Below are 24,653 nucleotides of genomic sequence, written 5' to 3' on the forward strand. Positions count from 1 at the left end.
CATTCCAAGGATTTATCGCTTATCTGGAATTAAGACTGGATTTCATCATAGTTTCTATAAAGCAAATCACCTTCCCATTATCCTCTTCATGAAACTTAAACTTCTTTTACTTAAAAACAGTGACTATCTGAACTTGCCATGCAGAATTGAAGATACGCAGATTTATTTAAGAAGATAGAGTAACTTATCATAATATATCTTCATTTCTGTCTCCGACTTAGTCAGCATATTATAAATATTTATCTTAATCAAAAACATTTTAAGTTGAAACTTCAAAACTGTAGCATCACAGTTCCTCATGGCTGCTTATTTTTGTCTGTGATAATAACATAAGAACTAAGAGCAGGAGTAGGCCATCTGGCCCCTTGACCCTGTTCCATCATTCAATAAGATCATGGCTGATCTTTTCGAGGACTCAGCTCCACTTACCCGCCTGCCCGCTCACCATAACCCTTAATTCCTTTATTGTTCAAACATTTATCTGTCCTTGCCTTAAAAACATTCAATGAGGTAGTCTCAACTATTTCATTGGGCAGGGAATTCCACAGATTCGCAACCCTTTGTGTGAAGAAGTTCCTCCTCAACTCAGTCCTAAATCTGCTTCCCCTTATTTTGAGGCTATGCCCCCTCGTTCTAGTTTTACCAGCCATTGGAAACAACTTCCCTGCTTCTATCTTATCTAGTCCCTTCATAATCTTATATGTTTCTATAAGATCTCCCCTCATTCTTCTGAAATTCCAATGAGTATAGCCCCAGTCTACTCAGTTGCCCCTCATAAGCCAACCCTCTCAACTCCAGAATCAACCTAGTGAATCTCCCCTGCGCCCTCTCCAGTGCCAGTATATCCTTTCTCAGGTAAAGAGACCAAAACTGTACACAGTACTCCAGGTGTGGCCTCACTAGCATCTTATACAGCTGCAACATAACCTCACTGTTTTTGAACTCCATCCCTCTAGTAGCAAAGGACAAAATTCCATTTGCCTTCTTAATTACCTGCTGTACCTGCAAACCAACTCCTTGTAATTCTTGCACGAGGATACCCAGGTCCCTCTGCACAGCAGTATGCTGCAATTTTTTACCATTTAAATAATAGTCCATTTTGCTGTTATTCCCACCAAAATGGATGACCTCACATTTACCAACATCTGCCAGACCCTCGCCCACTCACTTAGACTATCTATATCCATTTGCAGACTTTCAGCAGCCTCTGTACACTTTGCTGTGCCACTCATCTTAGTGTCATCTGCAAATTTTGACACACTACACTTGGTCCCCAATTCCAAACCATCTATGTAAATCGTAAATAATTGCAGTCCAAACACTGAGGCACACCATTAGTCACTGATCGCCAACCAGAAAAACACCCATTTATCCCCACTGTTTGTTTTCTGTTAGTTAACCAATCCTCTATCCATGCTAACATATTACCCAAAACACCGAGCACCTTTAGCTTATGTAGCAGTCTTTGGTGTGGCATCTTATCAAATGCCTTCTGGAAATCCAGATACGCCATATCCACAGGTCCATTGCACATTGATGTTCTCAAAGAATTCCACCAGATTAGTCAAACATGACCTTCCCTTCATGAACCCATGCTGCGTCTTACCAATGGGACAATTTATATCCGGATGTCTCGCTATTTCTTCCTTGATAGATCCAAGCATTTTTCCTGCTACAGAAGGTAAGCTAACTGGCAAATAGTTACCCTCTTTTTGTCTACCTCCTTTTGTAAACAGTGGGTCACATTTGCTGTTTTCCAATCTGCAGGAACCAGAGTCCAGCGAATTTTAGTAAATTACCACTAGTGCATTTACTATTTCTCCCGCCATCTCTTTTAGTACCCTGGGATGTATTCCATCAGGACTAGAAGTCTTGTCTACCTTTAGCCCCATTAATTTATCCAACACTACCTCTTTAGTGATAATGATAGTTTCTAGGTCCTCTCCTGCTATAGCCTTCCTGTCATCAATTTTTGGCATTTGGGGTCTCCACTGTGAAGACTGACACAAAATACCTGTTGAATGCCACAGCCATTTTCTCATTTCCAGTTATTACATCCCCCTTCTCATCCTGTAAAGGACCAATGTTTACATTAGCCACTTTTTCTCATTTTATATATATTTGTAGAAACATTTGCGATCTGTTTTTGTATTTTGAGCTAGTTTACTCTCATAATCCATCTTTCTTTTCTTTATAGCTTTTCTCGTGGCTTTTAGTTGACCTTTAAAGATTTCCCAATCCTCTAGGTTCCCACTAATCTTTGCCACTTTGTATGCATTTTCATTCGATTTAACACCCTTCTTTATTTCCTTAGATATCCATGACTGATTATCTCTTTTTCTACAGTCCTTCCTTATCACTGGTATATAAGTTTGCTGAGCACTGTGAAAGATGCTTTGAAAATCCTCCACTGTTCCTCAATTGTCCCACCATAAAGTTTTTGCTCCCAGTCTACCTTAGCCAATGGCTCCCTCATCCCTTTATAGTCTCCTTTGTTTAAGCACAAGACACTGGTATTGGATTTTACCTTCTCACGCTCCATCTGTATTTTAAATTCAACCCATTCTGTGATGAATGATTCAATAAAATATTCCCTTGATGATCTATATTGTTTGATTTGTATTTATATTTTATCTTACAGTGCACTGATTATGATTTTGAATATGGGACAGAGTGTCTTCATTTAGCTCTGAAGTATTGTGGCACTTCTGCCAAGCTCATTGAAGGGCCACCTGATCTGTGGAAGGTAGGTGGGAAATGTTCAAGTTTAAATGTCTTGCTTTGCTGGAATCTTTATGGTCAGAAAAATAGGATTGTGAGCATGGTGTAAATTTGGTCAGGACTAGAAATTTAATGAAAGGCTGGAAATACTCATCAGGTCTGGCAGCAAAGTGGCAGCAGACAGGTCGGGCAGCATGAGTGAAGAGTGAAACATGCCGGAATTCTACTGCCCTGCCAGCCATGACAATCGGAATGGATGAGGGGAATCCCTCCATTAACTTCAGACAGGATTTTCCAGTCTCTAGTTGAGCGAGGCTGTAAAATCCTGCCCACAGAGTGAACATTTCAGCTTGTGAGTTTTCATCAGAACTGATTACAGATATAGGCCAGAATTTTACCAGCACGCCCACCCTGGAATCAGGGTGTGTGAGGTTCGCAGAACGGCATTCTCCATTGGCCTCGGGCCAAGCAGCAAATTTTGGCAATTAACTCTGGAAATTTAATGTTTCTCAAAATTTGCAAGAGAAGTTGGGAGGGTAAAAAGGAGTGCACATTGCCCATATTAATTACAGACTCTATTACAGCTTTAGAATGTGAATACTTTCAGGGGTTTATATTGGAAGAAAATCCATTTGGATCATTAAGGAGAAAAAAGGGAAAGTAAATTCTTCTTGTTGTGTATAATAGGCCATAAAATTGTTGAGAAGAGTTTGATGAGACAGTTCAGAAAGATATTCTAATTTTATAAATTATGGCATCAAAAGTTAAGTGGAACTGTGAAATGTGTACAAAGCATTGGTTAAACCATTGTTACAATCTAAAGTTTTGGCCACGCCATTATAGAAATGCCCTGGAGCATTCAACATAGATTCGCAAGAATGATATCAGGGATAGAAAACTGCAGCTCCAAAGGAGAAACCTGAGGGCAGGGACTTTTGCCATTGGAGCAGAGAAAGCCAAAAGGAGGTATAAAGCATGATTTTACCATCAAGTTGTGCCCGCCTCTGTGCCAGTTCCCCCTTTACCAAAGCCCAAAAATGACCACAATCGGGACCGCACCTGAAACAGATGAAACGGCCATTTAAATGCATTTTCATGCATTTAAATTGACTTAATGGGCTATATGCCCAACCTTACTGGCCCTTCCCCCTTTACCACTGCATTCGCCCATCCAAAATTGCCACGAAACAGACATGCCCTATAAAAGTCCGGTACGGGCATTCCAGTTAGTGAGGAGGTAAGTGCCAAATGTCTATCAGCACTCTGCTTGAGATTGGTGGGGGGGAAAAGGGTCAGCTGCTATTCTGTCTGTGGTCAGTGAGGGGGAAGAGAGGTCCGCTGCCACTCTGTTGTGCTCAGTGAGGGGGAGGAAGAGGGGGTCAGCTGCCACTCTGCTCATGATCAACGAAGGAGAAGGAGGGGTGGGGTCCACTGCCATTCTATGTGTGATCAGTGAGGGGGAAGGGGGACCACTGCCAGTCTACCTGAGAATGGTGAGGGGGAAGGGGCTCTGCTGCCACTCTGCGTGAGGTCGGAGGAGGGGAAGACAGGGAGAGGCCTGCACTCAGTCTGGGTGGTGGAGGCGGTGGGGAGGATAAGGGGGTCAGTAATGTTGTGAGGTAGGGCAATGTCTGTGGGAGCCAGGGGGAGGCATTATCCAGCCTGGGAAGGATGTGGCAGGCAGCCGCATTATATCATATTTTCTCTGCGCGTGCGTAGTTGCAGGATTTTGGATGCATTAAGCCCCGCCCACTGGCTTCTGCAGCATAATTTGAAATTGTTGATACTTTTTTAGGCAGAGAGCGTATGGGGGCACCTGATAACAGGTCTAAAAGTCGGATCTGAGTTACTTCCAGTTTCAGGCCCGCCCAATACTTAGAATCAAAATGGTGAAATAGTTGCCCATAACCTACATTCTCAAAATTATTGTTAGAAAGCATTCGTAGAATCCCGACAGTGCAGAAGAATGCCATTCGGCCAATCGACCACAATCCCACACAGGTTCCATTCCTGTAACCCCACTTGTTTACCCTGCTAATCCCTCAGATACCAGGGTCAATTTAGCATGGCCAATCAACCTAACCCACACATCTTTGGACCGTGGGAGGAAACGATACACTCAGAGAAAACCCACGCAGACCCGCGGAGCGTATGTATACTCCACACAGACAGTGACCCAAGGCCGGAATTGAACCTGGATTCCCCGTGCTTGAGTTCTAACCACTGTGTCACCATGCTACCTGCACAGGTGTTAAAAATGGGATGGGGTTTAATCTAAATAGCACAAGTTTCTCCACTCACGACCCATTCATAAAAAGAAAGATGTTTTTGATTTATTTCACTCTTTCTGAGCAGTGCTGTATTTTACAATCCTCTCAGTTTTGGTGCATCCAATTTTCTACTAATGACACACAGGAAACTTAAGGTAAGATGAACTCCTGGGCCAGCCTGGGTTATTAGATGCAGGTGGTCTTTGAATAGTTCTCTTTGAAACTTTGAAGTTGGGCTGTATAGTCCATGGAGGTGGTGGGGTGAGGAGGAAGGAGAGAGGGGCTCTTTAGTTGCGCTGGGCCTGCGTGGGGTCAGACTGTTGTGGGGGAGCAGTCTAACGCATTTGGCACTGGTGAGAACCCCCACTGGGTTTCACCTCGTCCCCTGCACACATTTTTTAGTCTGGTTTTCGCCCTCATTTAAATATGCTTTGTCAATTTCAAGCCAGATTCTCCCTGCTCCCGGAATTCTAAGACCCTCAGGTGCAGCTGGAACCAGACAAGAATCACGACTTGTCTCCAAAAATAGAGACAAGGTGTGATGGCCATGCCGTAAGGCGCCGAGGCCATTGAATCCCTCGGGTGGTTGAGAACATGACGGGGCAGTGCCCACTTGGCAGTGTTAAGGGGGTGAGGCCTAAGTGGGATGAAGCCTGAGGTGTAGAGCCTGAAGGAATGGGCTTGAGGAGGATCATGTATGGGGATGGCATGAAGGGGGACTCGTTGGGAGGGCCCCAATGCCCAATTGGCAATAATCTCTGTTGAGGAGGGGGAAATATGCCTTCAGTGTGCGGGGGATCCTGATGTGCATGAGGGGAGGGGGGGGATCTTCAATTTCACTTTGTGATTGAGACAGCCTTTAAAAATGGCGCCTGATCTCTGATGTGTTTAGGCCCCACCCTTCTCAGAACAAAATGCTCCCCCTCTCCACAAAGAACGAAGTAGTTAAGATCGCGATCTCATTCGCACCAACCAGGCAGGCATGAACCACACTGGCTTTCTTGCCACTTTTTGGGAAATTTCCATTCTTTGTCTCTGCCACTTAAGGATGTTTACTTATTTTAAAAAAATTAGAAATGTCAGTGAGCGTTCTTATATATATTTTATAAAAATATACAGTGTGGGGTCTTAGTTCCTCACAATGAAATGAATGAACGAGGAACAGGTATTTCTTGTATTTGGGAAATTAATGTTGCAGGCTCATCAATGTACTGCAATAGAAAGATTAAGAAGTTGGAGAAGTCTTTTTGCACAGAAGTTATTGGAGGATGGCATGCTTTTCTACAGGGAGTGGTTGAGACATAGGTCATTACATTTTGCAAAAGAATACATAAACGTTTGAGGTCAAAGAAAATACAAAAAGCAGGGCAGTCAGATTAGTTTTGGATTACACTAGCATAGAGCCAGTGCAGATACAATAAGACAAATGATCTCTTTTTGTGACTTCAGTTGCCACATAGCTGTACATAAGGATTGAAACGTATGCCAGAATTCTACCATCCCGTCCACCATGGGAATTGGTGTGAACGAGGAGTGGACAATGGGAAAGGATGTAGACCTCAGGCAGGATTTTCTGGTCTCAGGTCAAGTGAGGCCATAAAATCCAGCCCATTATTTTAAACATGTTAATGAAATATATATCACAGAATAAAATCTCAGATTGTCATTTTAAAATGTTATGTTTCATTTCTTTGTGAGGGATCTTGCAGTTAAAAATGTGAAGGAAATATATATGGTACTGAGATCAAGTTCTGGAATTGAACCATTTTTACTTATTATTAATGGAAAGAGTCAGAGTATTGCATGTGAATATTAAGTAAACTTCAGTCTAGTTCATTGGTCTGCAGTCATCCTAATTACAACATGTATTATTTTATATTCAGGTCATTTAAGAATATGAATACATGATATATCATTTGCTCGCGTTTAAGATAGAATTGTGTGTTGAGATTTGCTACAGTTTTATTTGAAAGATTGATTTGAGTTCTAAAGGGAATATATCTGCAGCTGGCCCTGTCATTTTGTGCCCTATTATACTGACTGCTTCCTTCCTCGCTCTTAATGCTGTAGTTGGAAGTATTGCATGAAGTGCAGAATAAAGCCAACATTACCTCACTGCTGTGGCCTTTTGACAAAACTGAAAGATATCACAGATGAACTGCATTCAGATTGAACAGAGCAGAGGGGAAAGAGGATGGGAAAACACATAAAAGCACACCACAAAAAGAAATTTCAACTGAACTTCATCTTGGGGAGTAGCATTAAGAGGCAAAAGTGCACAGGCAGCCCATTTTATAATCCACCCAATTCTCTTTTTCACTGGCTTTTATGAAAATCAGGCTTGGTATGAAAAGTACTGATAATGTAGACTGAATTTTAGCCCCATAGCATGGCCAGTAATAGTGCTGAGGTGGAATATATTAGATGGCTAAATGGCTGAAGTGATACTAACATAACACAATGGGCAGAATTCTCCCGCAAGGTTTATAAGTGTTATCCTCAGTGGGAAATCAGTGAGATTCCTGCTGGGTGGTTGAGATGATTTAGAAGTTCAACTACACTCGGAAATTGTTTTGGGGCTGGGAAGATGCGCACTGAATTCTCCCATACTTAGAATTTTTTTTTGGAATGGGGACCTTTAAAGACATCAACAAGACCTGCTCCTCAGTGATCTTCTCAAAGTTAAGATGAGGGTCCCCCCCACATGGACATTGTGGACCCCCCCCCACCCCTCAGACATGAGGAACACCCCCACCTTTGACCGAGGAGGGGCAATCTTATTTTCCCCTGCATCATTAAATGTCTGGGTCATGTGTTCCCCTCACCACAAAGACATGTGTGACTCAGATACACCCATTCTCACTGGCATTGGGGCATCTCACCCCTCCTACAAGTGAACTTACATGTCCAGTTTAGTGTGCAGCCATGCCCTATTGTCAGGGCGCTCTCAGAGTTACATGTATGCAGTTGACTGCAGCAGGGTGGCACGATAGCACGGTGGTTAACACTGCTGCTTCACAGCTCCCGGGACCTGGGTTCGGTTGCCGGCTTGGGTCACAGCCTGTGTGGAGTTTGCACATTCTCCTCGTATCTGCATGGGTTTCCTCCGGGTGCTCCAGTTTCCTCCCACAGTCCAAAGATGTGCGGGTTAGGTTGATTGGCCATGCTAAAACATTGCCCCTTAGTGTCCTGGGATGTGTAGATTAGAGAGATTAGTGGGTAAAATATGTAAGAATATGGGGGTAGGGCCTGGGTGGGATTGTGGTCGGTGCAGACTCGATGGGTCGAAGAGCCTCTTTCTGCACAGTAGGGTTCTATGATGATTTCTATGATTGCATCTTGCCCTCGTGGGAAAGCTACGATTGCTGCAAATCCCATCACTTTCGCAACCTGGCTATTCTGATCCAAGGAAATTGGACAATTGGGTACACTCTCCTGAACAAAGCATCCATCATCTCTCAGGTACATTTGTGTAACGCTGACTAGGAGACTGCATACAGATGCCCAATGGAGCCCTGCAAGGGGCCACTGACGAAGAATTTTAAGGTAATGGTGACCTTCAGTGTCACTGGAATACAATTCCCTCCAAGGCTTTGAGGCTGAAGTCATCGTGGCGAGGCTGAAAAATGTGTGCAGCCACATTGTGGGGAATTCTAAGATGCCTCATTTGCTGCCATCTCGAGATTGAAGCCCATGAGTTGGGAACAAATCTGTGCCATGTGGGCTCTGCCATCGAGCAGAGATCACAACTGTGCAAGATTGTCACCCACTTGTCTTATGGTTATTAGGGTGTCCCTTTAGTCGATCAATTATGCTGAGCTTGAACTCCATCTGTCCAAAAAGACCTTCCTCCCACTTCAAGGTATTGCAGTTTTATATCAAATGTGTTGCATTGTTGTTACTCGAACAGTGGTGCTTATTAATTTTCAGAATTGCTCCACAACCTTGTACCCTCTTCTGTCACCCATCAGTTTGCCCCCGCATAACTCTTGACCCAGCTAATGTCACCATTTCTATCCCTCTGTCACCCTCGAAACTCTCCTTTTAATCAGAATGCTTTATCATCCACCTCCTCATACTTTTCCTCTTCACAGAGCAGACAGAATTAATGTGCCCATGTCCATCCTGACCCTTACCCCTCCTGTTTGTTGAACCATCATTGAAATCTGTTTTTCTGACCACACCCCCCATGAAATCTTCACCCATTTGATGATGACTATCATCCTGGACCTGCCACCCTACCACATTCCATTCCTTCTTTGACAGTGATTGTTCCCTTCACTGCCTAGTGCCCTCAGTTCAACAACCCAAGAACCCACCATCGGCAGCACAGACTCTGCTCTTTTGGATCATCTCTCCCCAACTATCCTTCCCAAAAAGCCACTCCCCAGCTCAGCCACAGGAATTCTTAGACCCAACACAAAATAATTTTCTCTCCATCCCAAGTTGTTGCATCCTCTCATTCCCATGTTTAGTTTCCATGCCACCCTACCCCACCTACACCTTTCATCTGCCTCTTGCGCCCAGCTTTAGTGCAGCTTGACCTATCAGTACTTGACGTGAATCCATTGTGAGTTGTGCCCAAGAAGGCCAAAGCAGCATCAACTTACCAATCAAAGTAACGTTTATTTATTAGTCACAAGTAGGCTTACATCAACACTGCAATGAAGTTACTGTGAAAATCCTCTAGTCGCCTGTTCGGGTACACTGAGATAGAATCTAAACATGGCCACTCCATCTAACAAGCATGTCTTTGGACTGTGGGAGGAAACCCGAGCACCTGGAGGAAACCCACGTGGACACTGGAGAATGTGCAAACTCCACACAATGGCCGGAAGAAGTGAGAATCACCGGCTGCACACCACTTGTTTTCAGTTGTAAAAGTGAACATTCTAATTTCTCATTGCTGGAGATTAGATTTGGAGGAGTAGCCTCATTCCAGTTTAGTGAGGATGTGAGACATGCTCGTGCATGCAAAAGGGGATTCTCAGCATCATTCACCGGGAGGCTTGACCCACCTTTAAAGTTCCGAAAAACAAAATTCCAACAGTTTATCCCACAGTTGAGAAACTGATGTTTGGCCTCGGGCCAAAGCTTCTTACTGCTGGAAGATTCTGCCCACTGGATTCAGGAGTGAGGCATTGTACTGTTGCAGCTCACTTCCTCTGCCACTTCCTACTCTGCCTATTTGGTATCTGGATCAGGCATCTTTCTCCCATTCACAAGGAACAGAATCTCTCTATAGGACCTGACAGCCAGAAATGCATCAGACAAATGATGAAAACCCTTCCCTCATTGGTACTACTATCAATCAAGTAGTAGGTTCCTTCTTGACAGATGTACAATGGAGCTATTCAGATTGTCCCTATAACTAGTGAAACTTCTACAGTTGTCAATCTCTGATCTGTGCTCAAGTAGTTAACCAGCCCAGGAAGTAGAGATTGCCTTCATCAGCCTCTCTGTCTCTGGGTACTGAAGAGAAAAATCACCTTGGGTTTTTGACCCCGATCACATTCTATTGATTCTCGATGCTTTCAGAAAGAAAAAGAAGAAATTTATGTAGCGCTTTTCATGATTGCTGGATGCCTCAAATGAAGTACTCTTTGGAGTGCAGTCACTGTTATTATTTTAAAAGAAAGAGTGTAACAAGAGAAAATAAGAATAAAACCTGGTATCAGAAAAAAAAATAAAAGTTGATGTGAAATATTGACAAAAAATGAAGATATTCTAACCAAGGAAACACTGAAGTGTTTAAAAAAAGTAAACAGAATAACATTCGTCAGCTTTGATTCTTATGCTTAACATTACAATCAGATATCCAGGTTGCATTGTGCTTTTTTTTGCTTTGATGATTTAAAGAAACAGCTTTAGGCTGTTGAGTTTCCTTCTGTGATAAAGATCACAACATTTCTCTGCCCCTTAGGTGACTTACAAGCGGGACCTCTATGCAGCTGAATCGATTATCAAGGGTAAGTCTTCCTCTTTCTGTCAAATTGAATTGTTTGAACTGCTTTACTGAACAAGATATATCTTAGCTCTTCCTAACGTCACTGAACGTTGGACATGCTCAGACTGTGGTGACAAGTAGCACTGTGATGTATTATTAACAATATATACCCAGCAGGCAATATCATAAAGGGTCTGCAGCTAATATTGGTGACTTAGGAGCAGTTATTTAAACAATTGTCTCAGAATACAAATTTTAACATCCTGGTAAACAGAAGCATATGCATTTTTCAAAGGTTATTTCATTCCTTGTCTTTACCAACTTTACTTCGTTTGATGACCATCTAAGAAGCAAACAATGTTGAATTTTAACAGTACACTGAATGAGAAGACCGTACTTTTAATTGACTTATACATGAAAGACTGGATTTGGAATCAATAATATTTCTCTCTTCTGCAGTAGTACGTTTCAAAGTTTCTGTGGTTGTATGTGTATATACAGGTTTCCTTTTGTGAACTGACCTCTCACCAGCCTGCTGGAAGAGGAGCAGAAGTTTGTAATCTAGAATGGAGAAAGCAACACATGTCTTCATTTGATCATTGTTCTTCAAGCACAAGGTAGTTTTTAAAAATTTGTCCTTGGAACCCAAGTAGCACCAGAAAGGTAGCATTTGGTGCCCAATCCTAGTTGCCCTGAGGGTATTTGAAATCAACCACAAAATGAGGGACACACGCAGGCCAGACTGTAGATGAAGTGCTCCATTCCCTGTGGACCTACCAGTTTGGGTTGATAATTGGGCAGTGTTATTGTTTAGTTTGTCCTTGGAGCTTACACAGCAACAGTGTTACCCCTGGGTTGGGAAGAGTGAGTAGTTTATCTAGCCCCACTACTCCACAGATCACAACATTAGTTACATGTTTAACTCACTCACCAAAATGGCCTAAACTGGCCAAATCACCGAAACTGGGAAGGTTGCTCCCCTGTTCTCTCACTCTAACCTGGAGACCCTGCTGCGGGATTAGAGGAGCTGCAGTGAAGTGATATTTCTCAAATACGAGAGGAAGAGGCCAGCCTCTCAAACCAAATAGACATGCATGGAAGTGGCCGAGGCAGTCAGCAGCAGGACTCTGGTCCCTCCAATTTGGGGTTAGACCACCAAGAAGATCCAGGACCTCAGAAGGGTGAGCGGTGAGTGCTCTCTGCCTTATTCAGTATTCTCCTGCACAACACTCTTCAGAATGCACCATGCATTCCTATCTCTCCAGACACCTCCTCACAAACCATCTGAACAGCCAAGCACTCATACTCAGTCTTAACCGATTGCACTTTTGTACCCATGCCTCACAGTCACTCTTGATAAAGGTTATCCTTCCCTTCTCTCCATGTGAGCTATTTCTTACAATCGTATTTTTTTTCTCTTATTGCAGGAGAAGAGAATGACAGAAATTGAGGGGGTGGGTTTTGATGGTGGTGACCGGTCAGAGGGATTGGGGGATGCATGGGGAGACACTTTGGGGATGTCCTCCAATGACAGGCAATTGATCTCAATGCTTGTGAATGTGCTCTTGTTCCAGGAGGCACCAGATATCAGCAATGACATCCCATGAGAGGCTGAGCCTCCTGGAGTGCTGGTGCTCTCTAAAGTTAAAGTTTATTTATTAGTCACAAGTAAGGTTTACATTAACATTGCAATGAAATTACGGTGAAATTTCTCTAATTGCCACACTCTGGCGCCTGTTCGGTCCATGCATCTAACCAACACATCTTTCAGACTGTGAGAGGAAACTGGAGCACCCAGAGGAAACCCATGCAGACACATGGGGAATGTGCAAACTCCATATGGACAGTGACTCAAGCCGGGAACTGAACCTGGGTCCCTGGCACACAAGCCGAGAGAGCTGATCTTCTGTAGACTCCATGTTAGGAAATCTCATCTCCTTTGAGGTAGATCTCTGCGTACATCCCCTCTGTCCTATAGCGCGGCATGTGGCTGAAGAGAAACAGCTGGTGTTGGTGCTTTTGGTGCTGGTATTGTATTGCTGATTCTCTTGCTCTTCCTCAGAGATTCAAGGTAGATCTGCAGTAAGTTGCTCCTGTGCTGTTGTGAAAGCTGACAGTATGGAAGTGCAGCTGAAGGATAGTGAAGTGTCTTCAAAGAAGTTGGCAATGACCTTTCAAGCAGCTTCTGAGAAGTATTGTGTAGGGTGGCAGCCTCTTAACTGGCACCCTTTCCATGGCTGTGGCTGGAGATCTTCAATCTCACTGATCACAGGCTTTCCAGCCTGTCAGTTTCACTGTTCCTACTGTTTAACTTTTCTTTGCCCTTGATGCAATGAAAACCTCTCACAATGGTATTGAGCACAGATAGTTTCACAGATGAGACTCTTTAATCCAGTCATAAGAACATAAGAAATAGGAGCAGGAGTAGGCCATCTAGCCATTCGAGCCTGCCCCGCAGACGAGTGAAGGAGCAGAGAGAGAGATAAGAATTTACCTGTTAAATACCTGTTTAAATAAGTTTAAAGCACTTTGTTCCTTGTAGAACTGTTTAAATCATTTAAAAGCATTTTTGTGGGCTTTTTGTATTTACCGCTTTAAGAATTCTGAGGGAGTGGTTAGAAGGGAGTTGTGGGCCAGCAAGCTTTAAATCAGCGCCAGGTTTAAAAGGAGGCCTGGTGTAGACAGCGGGCAGCGTCGGAGCAGGCAGCGGAGTGAGGGGGAGCAGAGTGAGCTATTAGGGCTTAATATCAAAAGGGCTGGAGAGAAAAAGGGCCAGGTGAGTTCGTGTGGAAATTTTCGATACTACTACAGTGAATAATGGAGGGGCATGTGATGTGTTGTTTCTGTATGATGTGGGAACTGGTGGACCCCAGGGTCCTTCCCAGTGACCATGTCTGCAGTAAGTGCTGGTTGCTGGAGGAGCTCCAGCTCAAGGTAGACGAGCTGGCCTCTGAGCTACAGACACTGAGGCTCATCAGGGGGAGAGAGGGTGCCATTGTCAATGGGGTGCAAGTGACATCCACCCCCCCTAGACTGGCTAACTCTAAGGGTCAGGAACAAGAGGGGGCTGCTGAGAGGAGGAAGGGAGGTGGGGAGAGGAGGAAGGAGGGTGGGGAGCGGAGGCCTCAGCCTCTTAATCTGCATAACAGGTTTGAGGTTCTTGCTTCCAGTGTGGACGAGGACGAAGGAGGTGAGGTTGGTGAGCAGACTGCACACGGTACAGTGATGCAGACGCAGGACATAGGCAAAGAGAAGGTGAAAAGGAACATAGTAGTGATTGGGGATAGTGGGGTTAAGGGTATTGACACTGTCCTTTGTCACAATGACAAAGTGCACAGAAGGGTGTGTTGTCTGCCTGGTGCTCGGGTGTGGGATGTCGCATCTGGGCTGCAGAGGAACCTGGAGTGGGAGGGTGAGAATCCGGTCGTTGTGGTACATGTGGGTGCCGGCGACGTAAGCAAAATGCAGACTGAGGATCTGGGGAGGGAGTATGAGAAGCTGGGAATGGAATTAAAAAGTAGAACCGACAAGGTGGTTGTCTCTGGGCTACTGCCTGAACCGAGTGCAGACGGGCGTAAGGTTGATAGGGTTAAGGAAGTGAATGGGTGGCTCAGGGATTGGTGTGGGAGGAATGGGTTTGAATTTATGGGGCATTGGCACCAGTATTGGGGTAGGTGGGACCTGTTCGGGCGGGATGGGGTTGGCCTGAACCGTGCTGGGACCAGAGTGCTGGCGAATCGAGTAAATAGGACTGTAGACAGGGCTTTAAACTAATTGGGGGGGGAGGGTGTGAGAGTAGGTGATGTTACGTGGTCTAAAGTTAAGGAGAGGGTACAGGTAAGGGAAGAGGCCGGGGATGTCCCAATAATAGAGGGAGTAGGGGGCGTGAGTATGGTTGGTGGCGTTCTGGCAAATAGGGTCCAGGTGAAGGCTGGGATGAAGGCACTTTATCTGAATGCACAAAGCATTCGGAATAAAGTGGATGAGCTAGTGGCGCAGATCGGCACAAATGGATATGATCTGGTGGCCATTACAGAGACGTGGCTGCAAGGTGACAGGGACTGGAAGCTGAATGTCCAGGGGTATCAAGTGTTTAGGAAGGATAGGCGGGAGGAAAAAGTGGGGGGGGGGGCGTAGCTCTGCTGATCAAGGATAGCATCAGGGTGGTGGCAAGGGATGATATTGGAGCCAAGGAGCAGAAAGTGGAATCGTTGTGGGTAGAGATTAGGAACAGCAAAGGGAGGAAGACGCTGGTGGGTGTCGTCTATAGGCCCCCAAATAATGATCTGGAGGTGGGGTGGGCTGTTAACGCGCAAATAAGTGCAGCGTGCAGGAATGGGATGGCCGTAGTTATGGGGGATTTCAATCTACATATAGATTGGTCGACCCATGTTGGATGCGGTGGGCTCGAGGAGGAGTTCTTGGAATGCTGCTGGGATAGTTTCCTTGAACAGTGTGTGTTGGAGCCGACGAGGGAGCGAGCTATCTTGGATCTGGTGTTATGTAACGAGGCGGGTAGAATTAGGGACGTTGCGGTGAAGGATCCTCTTGGGGAGAGTGATCATTGTATGGTGGAGTTTCTGGTGCAGATGGAGGACGACAAAGTGGGTTCCCGGACACGCGTCCTTTGTTTGAACAGAGGGGAGTACGGTAGGATGAGAGAAGAATTGGCGAATGTTGACTGGGGGAGCGCGTTGGAAGGTAGGTCTGCTGAGGAGCAGTGGAGGATCTTTAAGGAGATCTTTCTTGGTGCTCAGCAGAAATTTATTCCGATGGTTAAAAAGGACCGTAGGAGGAGAGGTAATAAGCCATGGATAACGAAGGAGGTGAAGGAAAGTGTTACATTAAAAGCGGAGGAATTTAGAGTAGCTAAGAGTAGTGGGCGAGAAGAGGATTGGGAAAGGTTTAAATGTCAACAAAGATTGACAAAGAAGTTGATGAAGAAGGGTAGGAGAAACTATGAAGCTGGGCTAGTGCTTAATATAAAAAAGGATAGCAAGAGTTTTTATAAATATATAAAAAGGAAGAGGCTGGCTAGGGTGAACGTTGGACCCTTAGAGGATGAGAGGGGGGACCTAGTGGTAGGGGATGGGGAAATGGCTGAGGTCTTGAATAACTTTTTTGGTTCTGTCTTCGCGGAGGAGGATGTGAATAATTTGCCGGGTGTTAGAGATGGAAAGGTGGTAGGACTGGAGGGCCTTAATGACATTACTGTTACTAGAGAGGCGGTGCTCGACAGACTGGAGGGGCTGATTGTGGACAAGTCCCCAGGACCGGATGGAATGCATCCGAGGGTTCTGAAAGAAATGGCAGAGGTGATAGTGGATGCCTTGGTGGTTATTTTCCAGACGTCGCTGGATTCTGGGGAAGTGCCGGAAGATTGGAAAACGGCTAATGTTACGCCGTTGTTTAAGAAGGGTGCCAGGCAAAAGGCAGGGAATTATAGGCCGGTTAGTTTAACGTCTGTTGTAGGTAAAATGTTAGAATCCGTCATCAAGGAGGAAATAGCGAGGCATCTTGAGGGGAATTGCTTGATAGAGCAGACGCAGCACGGTTTCGTTAAAGGGAAGTCGTGTCTGACAAATTTACTGGAGTTCTATGAGGATGTGTCTAGGGCGGTGGATAGAGGAGAGCCAGTGGATGTGGTCTTTCTGGATTTTCAGAAGGCGTTTAACAAGGTACCTCACAAGAGGTTATTGCAGAAGGTCAGGGGACATGGAGTTGGGGGTAGGGTGTTAGCGTGGATAGAGGATTGGTTGTCAAATAGGAGGCAGAGAGTGGGGGTTAATGGGTGCTATTTGGATTGGCGGATGGTGACTAGTGCAGTGCCCCAGGGGTCGGTGCTGGGGCCTCAGCTATTTACCATTTATATAGATGATCTGGAGGAGGGAACCGAGTGTAGGGTGTCGAAATTTGCTGATGACACCAAGATTGGGGGAACGGCAAATTGTGCGGAGGGTGTGGAGAGTCTGCAGAAAGATCTAGATAGGCTGGGCCAATGGGCCAGGAAGTGGCAAATGGAATTTAATGTTGGTGAGTGTGAGGTGGTCCACTTTGGTAGGAATAATGGTAGGAAGGATTATTACTTACGTGGTGAAAAACTGCAGCAGGCGACGGTGCAGAGGGACCTCGGGGTCCTTGTGCATGAGTCGCAAAAACCCAGCTTGCAGGTGCAGCAGGTGGTTAGGAAGGCGAATGGGATGCTGGCCTTCATAGCGAGGGGGATTGAATATAAAAGTAGGGAGGTCTTGCTGCGGCTGTATAGGGCATTGGTGAGGCCGCAGCTGGAGTACTGTGTGCAGTTTTGGGCGCCGTACTTACGCAAGGATATTTTGGCCTTGGAGGGAGTGCGGAGGAGGTTTACTAGGCTGATGCCGGAGTTGAGGGGGTTGAGCTATGAGGAGAGGCTGAATAAATTAGGCTTGTACTCGTTAGAGTTTAGAAGAATGAGGGGAGATCTCATTGAGACGTATAAGATGATGAATGGGATGGATAGGATAGAGGTGGAGAGACTCTTCCCGCTCGGAAAGGATAGTAGGACTAGGGGGCACAGCCTCAAGATAAAGGGGGGGGGGCGGTTTAGAACAGAGTTGAGGAGGAACTTCTTCACTCAAAGGGTGGTGAATCTCTGGAATTCTCTGCCTGTTGAAGTGGTGGAGGCTACCTCACTAAATATTTTTAAGACGTGGGTTGATGGGTTTTTGATAAGAGAGGGGATTAAGGGTTATGGGGAGAGGGTGGGAATGTGGAACTGAGCCACAACAGAAAACCTCTAACTAAAGTTTCCATATTGAAATGTACAGAAAGTACTTTGTATTTGATCACAGTTGGATTGAATATATTTAAAATGATGGATGTAATTTTCCCCCAAAAGCTCTAAGTGTTAAATGGGTGAGAAAACAGGCTTCAGTGGCCTCCGGTCCCACCGATGAGGTCACCACATCTGATCCCCTTTTGGTGAGGGACCATCTATGATCTTTGCCAGTGAAGTCAGAAAGCTAAGTGAGCCTGGACTATTATATCCAGGGCTCACGAATGACATTCAAATGGGCTAATGTATATTTAAATCAGCCTGATGCCCTTCCCAGGTGTGAGACTGATCACGCCAGCAGAATGCAGCAGGCAATATCGACAGAGGCGAGAAATTGGGCACAAGCCCGTAATTTTGCCTTTACTCATATTTCCCACCCTGCTACGCTCCCTGATTAGCTCAGTGGGGTGGAAAAATCCCAGCAGATAGATTTATAATAGCCTATTTTCCCAGAGGTGGAAAGAGCAGTTTCTTGTTTAAAGTATATTGTAACTTTTGTTTCTTCCTGCCGAAGAAAGAAGTCAGATTGTAGCTCATTGAAATATACCAAGGGTAAAATTGGCTTTGGCAGTAGCATAGGATGGGTGATAATGAATTGGCCTGCTTTATTTTACTTTCCTTTGAATTTAATGGAAAGTGACTTTTATAGCCAAATTATCATCAGATTCCTGAATAGCTTAATGAAGGCACTTAGTAAACGTTATGGGAGAATACATGTAACCAACCTAACCAGATCACTCTATGCTGTCTTCCTAAGGAAAAAGTAGCCACCTTTCATCTCTGAGGTAATGTGTCTTTGCTACCTATAGCATTTACTGTTTAGGTAGTAACAGCAGTATGTTGTCATTTGGAGCCAGGCCTACAGACAAGTTCAAGAATAAGATACAGCTCTTACAGCAATGGTCGATGTGAAAATCACCCTGAAACTCAGTGTAAAGCTGGTCCCTTCAAAGGAGCACTAGGTGATATATACCAAATTTAACAAGCGGAGAAGTAGGCGAATCATTCTGGACTTCCCTCATACACATCAATTATGTTACACACATCTGGGCTGATGTAATTAGGTAATAAATTTATGGGGTGATTCATCAGCCCCATTAACCCCAGGCATAGCTCGCGTTGGTGAATTCGGTGAGAGACCTCAAATGGGATTTGTGCTGGGTTAAACACATTGTGATGCTCCTCATTACTAAGATTAAAGTCAAATGCAGTAGCCTCCTATTGTCCACCCACAATACCACCCCCACCCACCCATCTTCACCTCCGGTTGAAAGTCTTGTGGGCTCAAGTTACTGCTGGTCCTTAAAAATGGGGACCAGATACCATGGACTAATTGGGATTAAGGAGTTGAGTATCTTCACTACACTTACATCCATGGTGCCCGTGCACAAAGGGTTCAGGTCTGGGGTCTCCCCAGGATCAGGGTCATGAGGCTAGTCTTTTTTCTGTAGCTTTTAAAATCATTCAATTCTGTCTCAGCATGTCAATTTCAATCAATTGCCCACTTGAACTGGAATCTCTTAACAATATTGTCTTGCAAATTTTTGAAGAGTGTCCTTTGCTCACATTCAATTTCATGCCCAATTTACTATCGCAAGGAGGGATTAGCTCTGTTTATTTACACGTGCACTTTCATGCTCCTTTAACTTTTACAAGCCTTTTGATAACTGAATGCCTGCTGCCATCAGAGTTTTGAATAGTCCTACCACACACTAAACTGATCTTTCTTCTCACCCTAGTGGTAACTGCAGCACTGTATTCTGCACCCTTTATACTGTATGAATAGTATGTTTAGTCTGTCGCAGCTTGTAAGAATACTTTTCACTGTATCCAATACATGTATTAATAATAAATAAATTCAATTTTTGAAGGAGGGATTCGCTTTGTTTTTGTAGTACTTCATGGTCTGTTCACTCTGAAGTGCTTCATTTTATGAGCAGGTGTTCTTTATGCATGCATTTTATTTTTTTGCTCTGCTTCTTCTGTCTGACCCCTTTTTTTAAAGGAGTTTTTTTTTCAAGTTTGAAGGGCGTTCTAGAAACCTGAGTGCATTTTTAAGGGGATTTTTTCTAACTGTTATGACTGAACAGCATGTCTTTACTGGAGGCTGGTTTTAACCAATACAAGCAGCTGGTACAACTCAGACAGTAAAGTCCAAGGGTTCTTCAATGACAACATTCTCACAGCCATTGTTGAATACTCTGGATAGGCATAATGACCACATCGGGGGATATAGGGGGACGGTGGGGGGGGGGGGGGGGGGCTGCTTGGAGTCTATTATAGACCTCGGGAGGTCAGGGACATGGCCAGACACTATACTGAAACTGCCCCTTGGCGCATTTATCATGGCCAATCCACCTAACCTGCACATTTTTGGACTGCGGGAGACACCTGGAGGAAACCCATGCAGACACGGGGAGAATGTGCAAACTCCACATAGACAGTCACCCAGACTGGCATCGAACCTAGGTCCCTGGTGCTGCGAGGCAGCAATGCTAACCACTGTGCTGCCCTGAAATAACAGACATATTCAACTGCTGTCAAAAATAGGGGGTCTCACCTCTTATGATGAAAGAGCACCAGTTCTTCAATGTCAGCCTGCTGCTGCAATCCCTGTAGCTTCGGGGAATGCACCACCTATGTTTAAATTACATGTAGACAAACAAGGCAAGATCTGGTACTTCACTTGTGGCAAAAGGCCAGTAAGCTGAACCCTCCACACCTGTCTTATAATAAAGATTTAACGAAAGGAATTCTCCACCAACAAATGACTCAGTTGCAGAATACACAGGCTATGTACAACTTGGGGAAATGTTCCAAACTATTTGAACATTATTCATCATCAAAGTTATTGAGATTTAATACTTAGCAGTGGTAAGTAATGTAAGGAAGGTAGAAAAGATAAAATTATAGATTGAAAAGCAAAATAATGTGGATGCTGGAAATCTGAAATAAAAGCCGAAAATGCTGGAAACACTCAGTGGATCAGACAGCATCTGTGGGCAGAGTAGCACAATTAATGGTTCAGGTCAATGACTTTCATCAGAACTGGGGAAAGCCAGAAATTCAATAGGATTTCAGCAAGGGAGTGGACTGGACGAGGACAGAGGAAGGTCTGAGAAAGGGTAGAAAGGTAAGAGCAATTGAATGAATGATAGAAGTGTCTTCCAGGGACAAGGGAATGATGATTGGACAAGAAAAGCAAAATATGTGCCTGAATCAGGTGAGCTACTGTCCGAAAGCAATAAAAAAGAAAATCCAGACATGCAAAGAAAGGGATACAGGGTGAGAGATTGTGATCTGGATTTGATTAACTTGATGCTGAGTCCTAAATGCTGTAAATTGCTTCATTGAAAAATGAGTTGCTGTTCCTCAAGCTTACATTGAACTTCACTGGAACAGTGAAGTGAGTTTTTCTGGTTTGTTGGCTAACAGTCCTCCCTCAAACATCAGCACAAAAAGGCCCATTCACAGCTAATGAAATGCTTTTAAAGTGTAGTCATTGCTTTGATATGGGAAAACACAACAGTCAGTTTGTACAGAGGAAGCCCCCACCAATAGCACTGAGATTAGTGACCAGATAACCTATTTTGAGGATGAGGGCTGAGGCGGCAGTAGTTAGCACTGCTGCCTCACTGTGCCAGCGACCTGAGTTCGATTGCAGTTTGGATAACTGTGAAATTTGCATGTTCTCCCTGTGTCTGTGTGGGTCAACTCAGTTGCTCCATTTTTTCTCCCCCCACAGTCCAAAGATGTGCAGGTTAGGTGGATTGGCCATGCCAAATCTCTCATTCATGTCCCAAGATGTGTAGAGTAAGTGGATTAGCAATGGTAAAAATGTGCGAGGTCATGAAGATAGGGTAGGGGAGTGGGCCTGGTTAAAATGCTTTTTGGAGAGTTGGTGCAGACTCAGTAGGCTAAATGGCCTCCTTCAGCTCTCTAGGGATTTTATGGATTCTGTGGATAGATATTGACCAGGACACTGGGAGACTCCTCAGCTTTTCTTGGAATGCCATGGACCTGAGAGGGCAGCTGAGGGCCCATTTTAACATTTCATCTAAAAGAATTTACCCAAATTTTCTGAGAGATTAGGTTAACTACAATGAGTATGTAACTGAGGATCAAATTAAAATGCATCTGCAAAATGCTACTGAACCTTCTCTTCAGCTGCTGACTATGTACTTTTGAGCTATCTCAGCTGTAGCTCAGTTGGTAGCACTCTTGTCCCAGAACCATGGGTTCAAGTCCCATGCCAGGACTTGAACATGAAAGCTCATAGCTGACACACCAATTTTTTGGATGTGCTGTTAAAACACCATCCTGTCTGACCCCTAAGATGGGCATAAAATTCCTGACAGCACTATTTTGAAGAAGACGCAGGCTTGATGGGCCAAACGGCCTCCTTCCACACTGTAGGGATTCCATGAATATCGGATTCTCTCTTTCAAAACTGTTAATGCTCTCTAATACTGCTCAGTCAAGATTTTTGTTCTGAATGGGGAATAATGGGGAACAGCATATGCAGAAGAGCTTTCTACTTATTTTATCACAAGCTTCTAGTTAGAATAGTTATTTGCTGAAGCGGTCTCGCTGCTATATTTGTGCAAGTCAGATTCTGCCTTTGAATGGAGGACAAGTTGGCCTTCAGCTCCTTGCTGTTCATGAGACAAAAACTCACAGAAAGGTGCATGCTAGTAATGAAAATATTTGCCCCATCTTATCAAAGTCAGAAAATTATACATGTTTGAAATAAAGAATGGAAATAGGCATTTCTGCAGCTGAAATAAAGAAAATTGCTTTTGATAATGAAAATTGCTGAAATAAGAAGGAGCTTTTACAGATGCCTTTTTAACAATTTCTGTATTTATTTTCACTGAAACTAAGTAATACTTATATGGAAGGTGGTTTACAAGTTCAGTGACTTTGGCCATGATTCTCCCAGAAGCGCTGAATTGCCCTGCCCCCTTGGCATTGCCTGATGCCTGGTGGGCAGTGCCAAGGTGCCCCCTGGCCACAGGCACTTTTCCAGAGGCCACAGGCTGGCACTGCCAGGGTGCCTACTCCCCTACCACCACCCAACCTCGTGGGGAGCCCCGATTGCCCCCCTTTCATTCCGATGGGGCCTCCTACTAGTTCCCCGTACTTGGGGAGCTACTCTAAACACTGTGGAATGAAGTACTCCAAGCGGGGTGGGAGATTCAATTGGGATCGGTAAGTTCCAGATAATTAGATTTAAAAGACATTTAAGACATATTTTAAAAAGTTTCAAATGACTTACCTGCCTTCCTGCCAGTTTCCAGCATGGTCTGGCCTGTGACTGTTTGGCAGCTTTGGGAAATGCGCATGCATTCCTGGTGCATGCACCAATCCTATAACAAGGCCAACGTCTCCCAACCTGACCTGCCAGAAAAGTTGTGGGTCGGGATGGGAGAATCATGGCCATTGTTTCATGATGTTGACAGATCTATTACTATTTTGTACTGGAAATAATGAAAATATAACCAAGTATGGAAGCATTCCTGAATTACCAACACAAACCAATTCCCGAATTTGAAAAAGTTCTTTGACCCGTCATCACCTATTAATAAATCTCATGCTCAGGTTTCTTTCTTGCATTCTCAATTTGAATACATGTATGTCGGCAAAAGTCAAATTTAATCATGTAATATTAACAATTGGTTTAACACCAACATGTGTGGTAAATCTTGACAGCCCTGTTAGATTCTCCAATTTACACTCCGAACAAACAAAACTGTACATAGAGTTGTGTAATTCTATAGTATCAGTCATGTATGGCGCTAAGGTGAGGTACCAGAGGGATGCAGTCTTCAAGAAATGAAGGGAGTTAAAATGTCACACAGGTTTGGGAGTTGGCTTCTGGATCTTTGGTATCAGGAATGTCTAACCAAAAATGAAGGAGAAATGTTCCTTTAAGGAAGAACCTTCAAACACTGAGAAACTAGTAATAAAATTCTTTCATTAGTTTGTCTTTCTCCCATAGAAAATCTTTCCAAGAATGTCTGTATCTTCACTGGATTGCAGGAAGAAGCAGTTCAATTGGGCTGTTTTCTACAAGAGGCCTTACAACTGGTGATGGAGGTCAGTTATGTCTTGAGTTTGCGAAACATGTGGTGATATATTATGTATTTATAGTAAATTGTTTGTCACACTGTAGAATACCAGGAAGACTTAGAGCATCAAAGCAGTCTAATAATGCACTGAAGATGTCACACTTACACTGTGAGCCACTGAATCTCAACATTTACCACATGAGTGGACCAGCTGTATGTACATATTCATGTCCTGCTCCACTGTTGGGGAAATATAGCATTAAAAAAAGCTTTGGCTCAGTCAAAAACACTGCTAAATAATAAATGCAGGCCTAATGTGTCAATGTGACAGCAGATTATTAGATTAAGCATTTAGCTTGATTGTTGCTCGTTGTAACTGTTTGCTGTTTGCGATGACTGGGTCACTTGTTAAAAGTAATGCATTGAGTGTACACTGCTGCAGATCCTAAAGTAAAAAATCTGCTGTTCTGGGGGTTCGGTGGCTTTACTCCTCATGTGACTTTGTCTAAAATCCTGGTAAGAAGTCTCACATCACCAAGTTAAAATTCAACAGGTTTATTTGGCAGCACTAGCTTTCGGAGTCTCAGGCTCCTTCATCAGGTGAGTGTGGTGGAGGTGGAGCTTGAGCTTGAGACTCTGAAAGCTAGTGCTGCCAAATAAACCTGTTGGACTCTAACCTGGTGTTGTGAGACTTCTTACTGTGCTTACCCCAGTCCAACGCCAGCATCTCCACATCATAAAATCCTGGGACAGGACAATTGTCATGTTAACCATTGACATCTATGCCTCCATTGGTACTACAGATGTATCCACCTAAGTGCCTCACATAAGAA

The 24,653-nt window shown here is 44.2% G+C and overlaps 1 protein-coding gene across 2 annotated transcripts in view; it reads left to right on the top strand.

Moving 5' to 3' along the window:
- crppa (CDP-L-ribitol pyrophosphorylase A) overlaps window positions 1-24,653 on the top strand; it is a 300,647-nt gene that overhangs the window by 82,202 nt on the left and 193,792 nt on the right. For both annotated transcript variants that reach the window (XM_080216486.1, XM_080216495.1), the window contains exons 4-6: window positions 2,642-2,746; window positions 10,915-10,960; window positions 23,751-23,848. In XM_080216486.1, coding sequence (XP_080072612.1) covers window positions 2,642-2,746; window positions 10,915-10,960; window positions 23,751-23,848 — 249 coding nt within the window. The remainder of the gene's footprint in view (window positions 1-2,641; window positions 2,747-10,914; window positions 10,961-23,750; window positions 23,849-24,653) is intronic.

Source organism: Carcharhinus amblyrhynchos, chromosome 2 (genome assembly GCF_965287045.1).
Source record: "Carcharhinus amblyrhynchos chromosome 2, sCarAmb.v2.hapA, whole genome shotgun sequence".
Taxonomy (NCBI): Eukaryota; Metazoa; Chordata; class Chondrichthyes; order Carcharhiniformes; family Carcharhinidae; genus Carcharhinus; species Carcharhinus amblyrhynchos.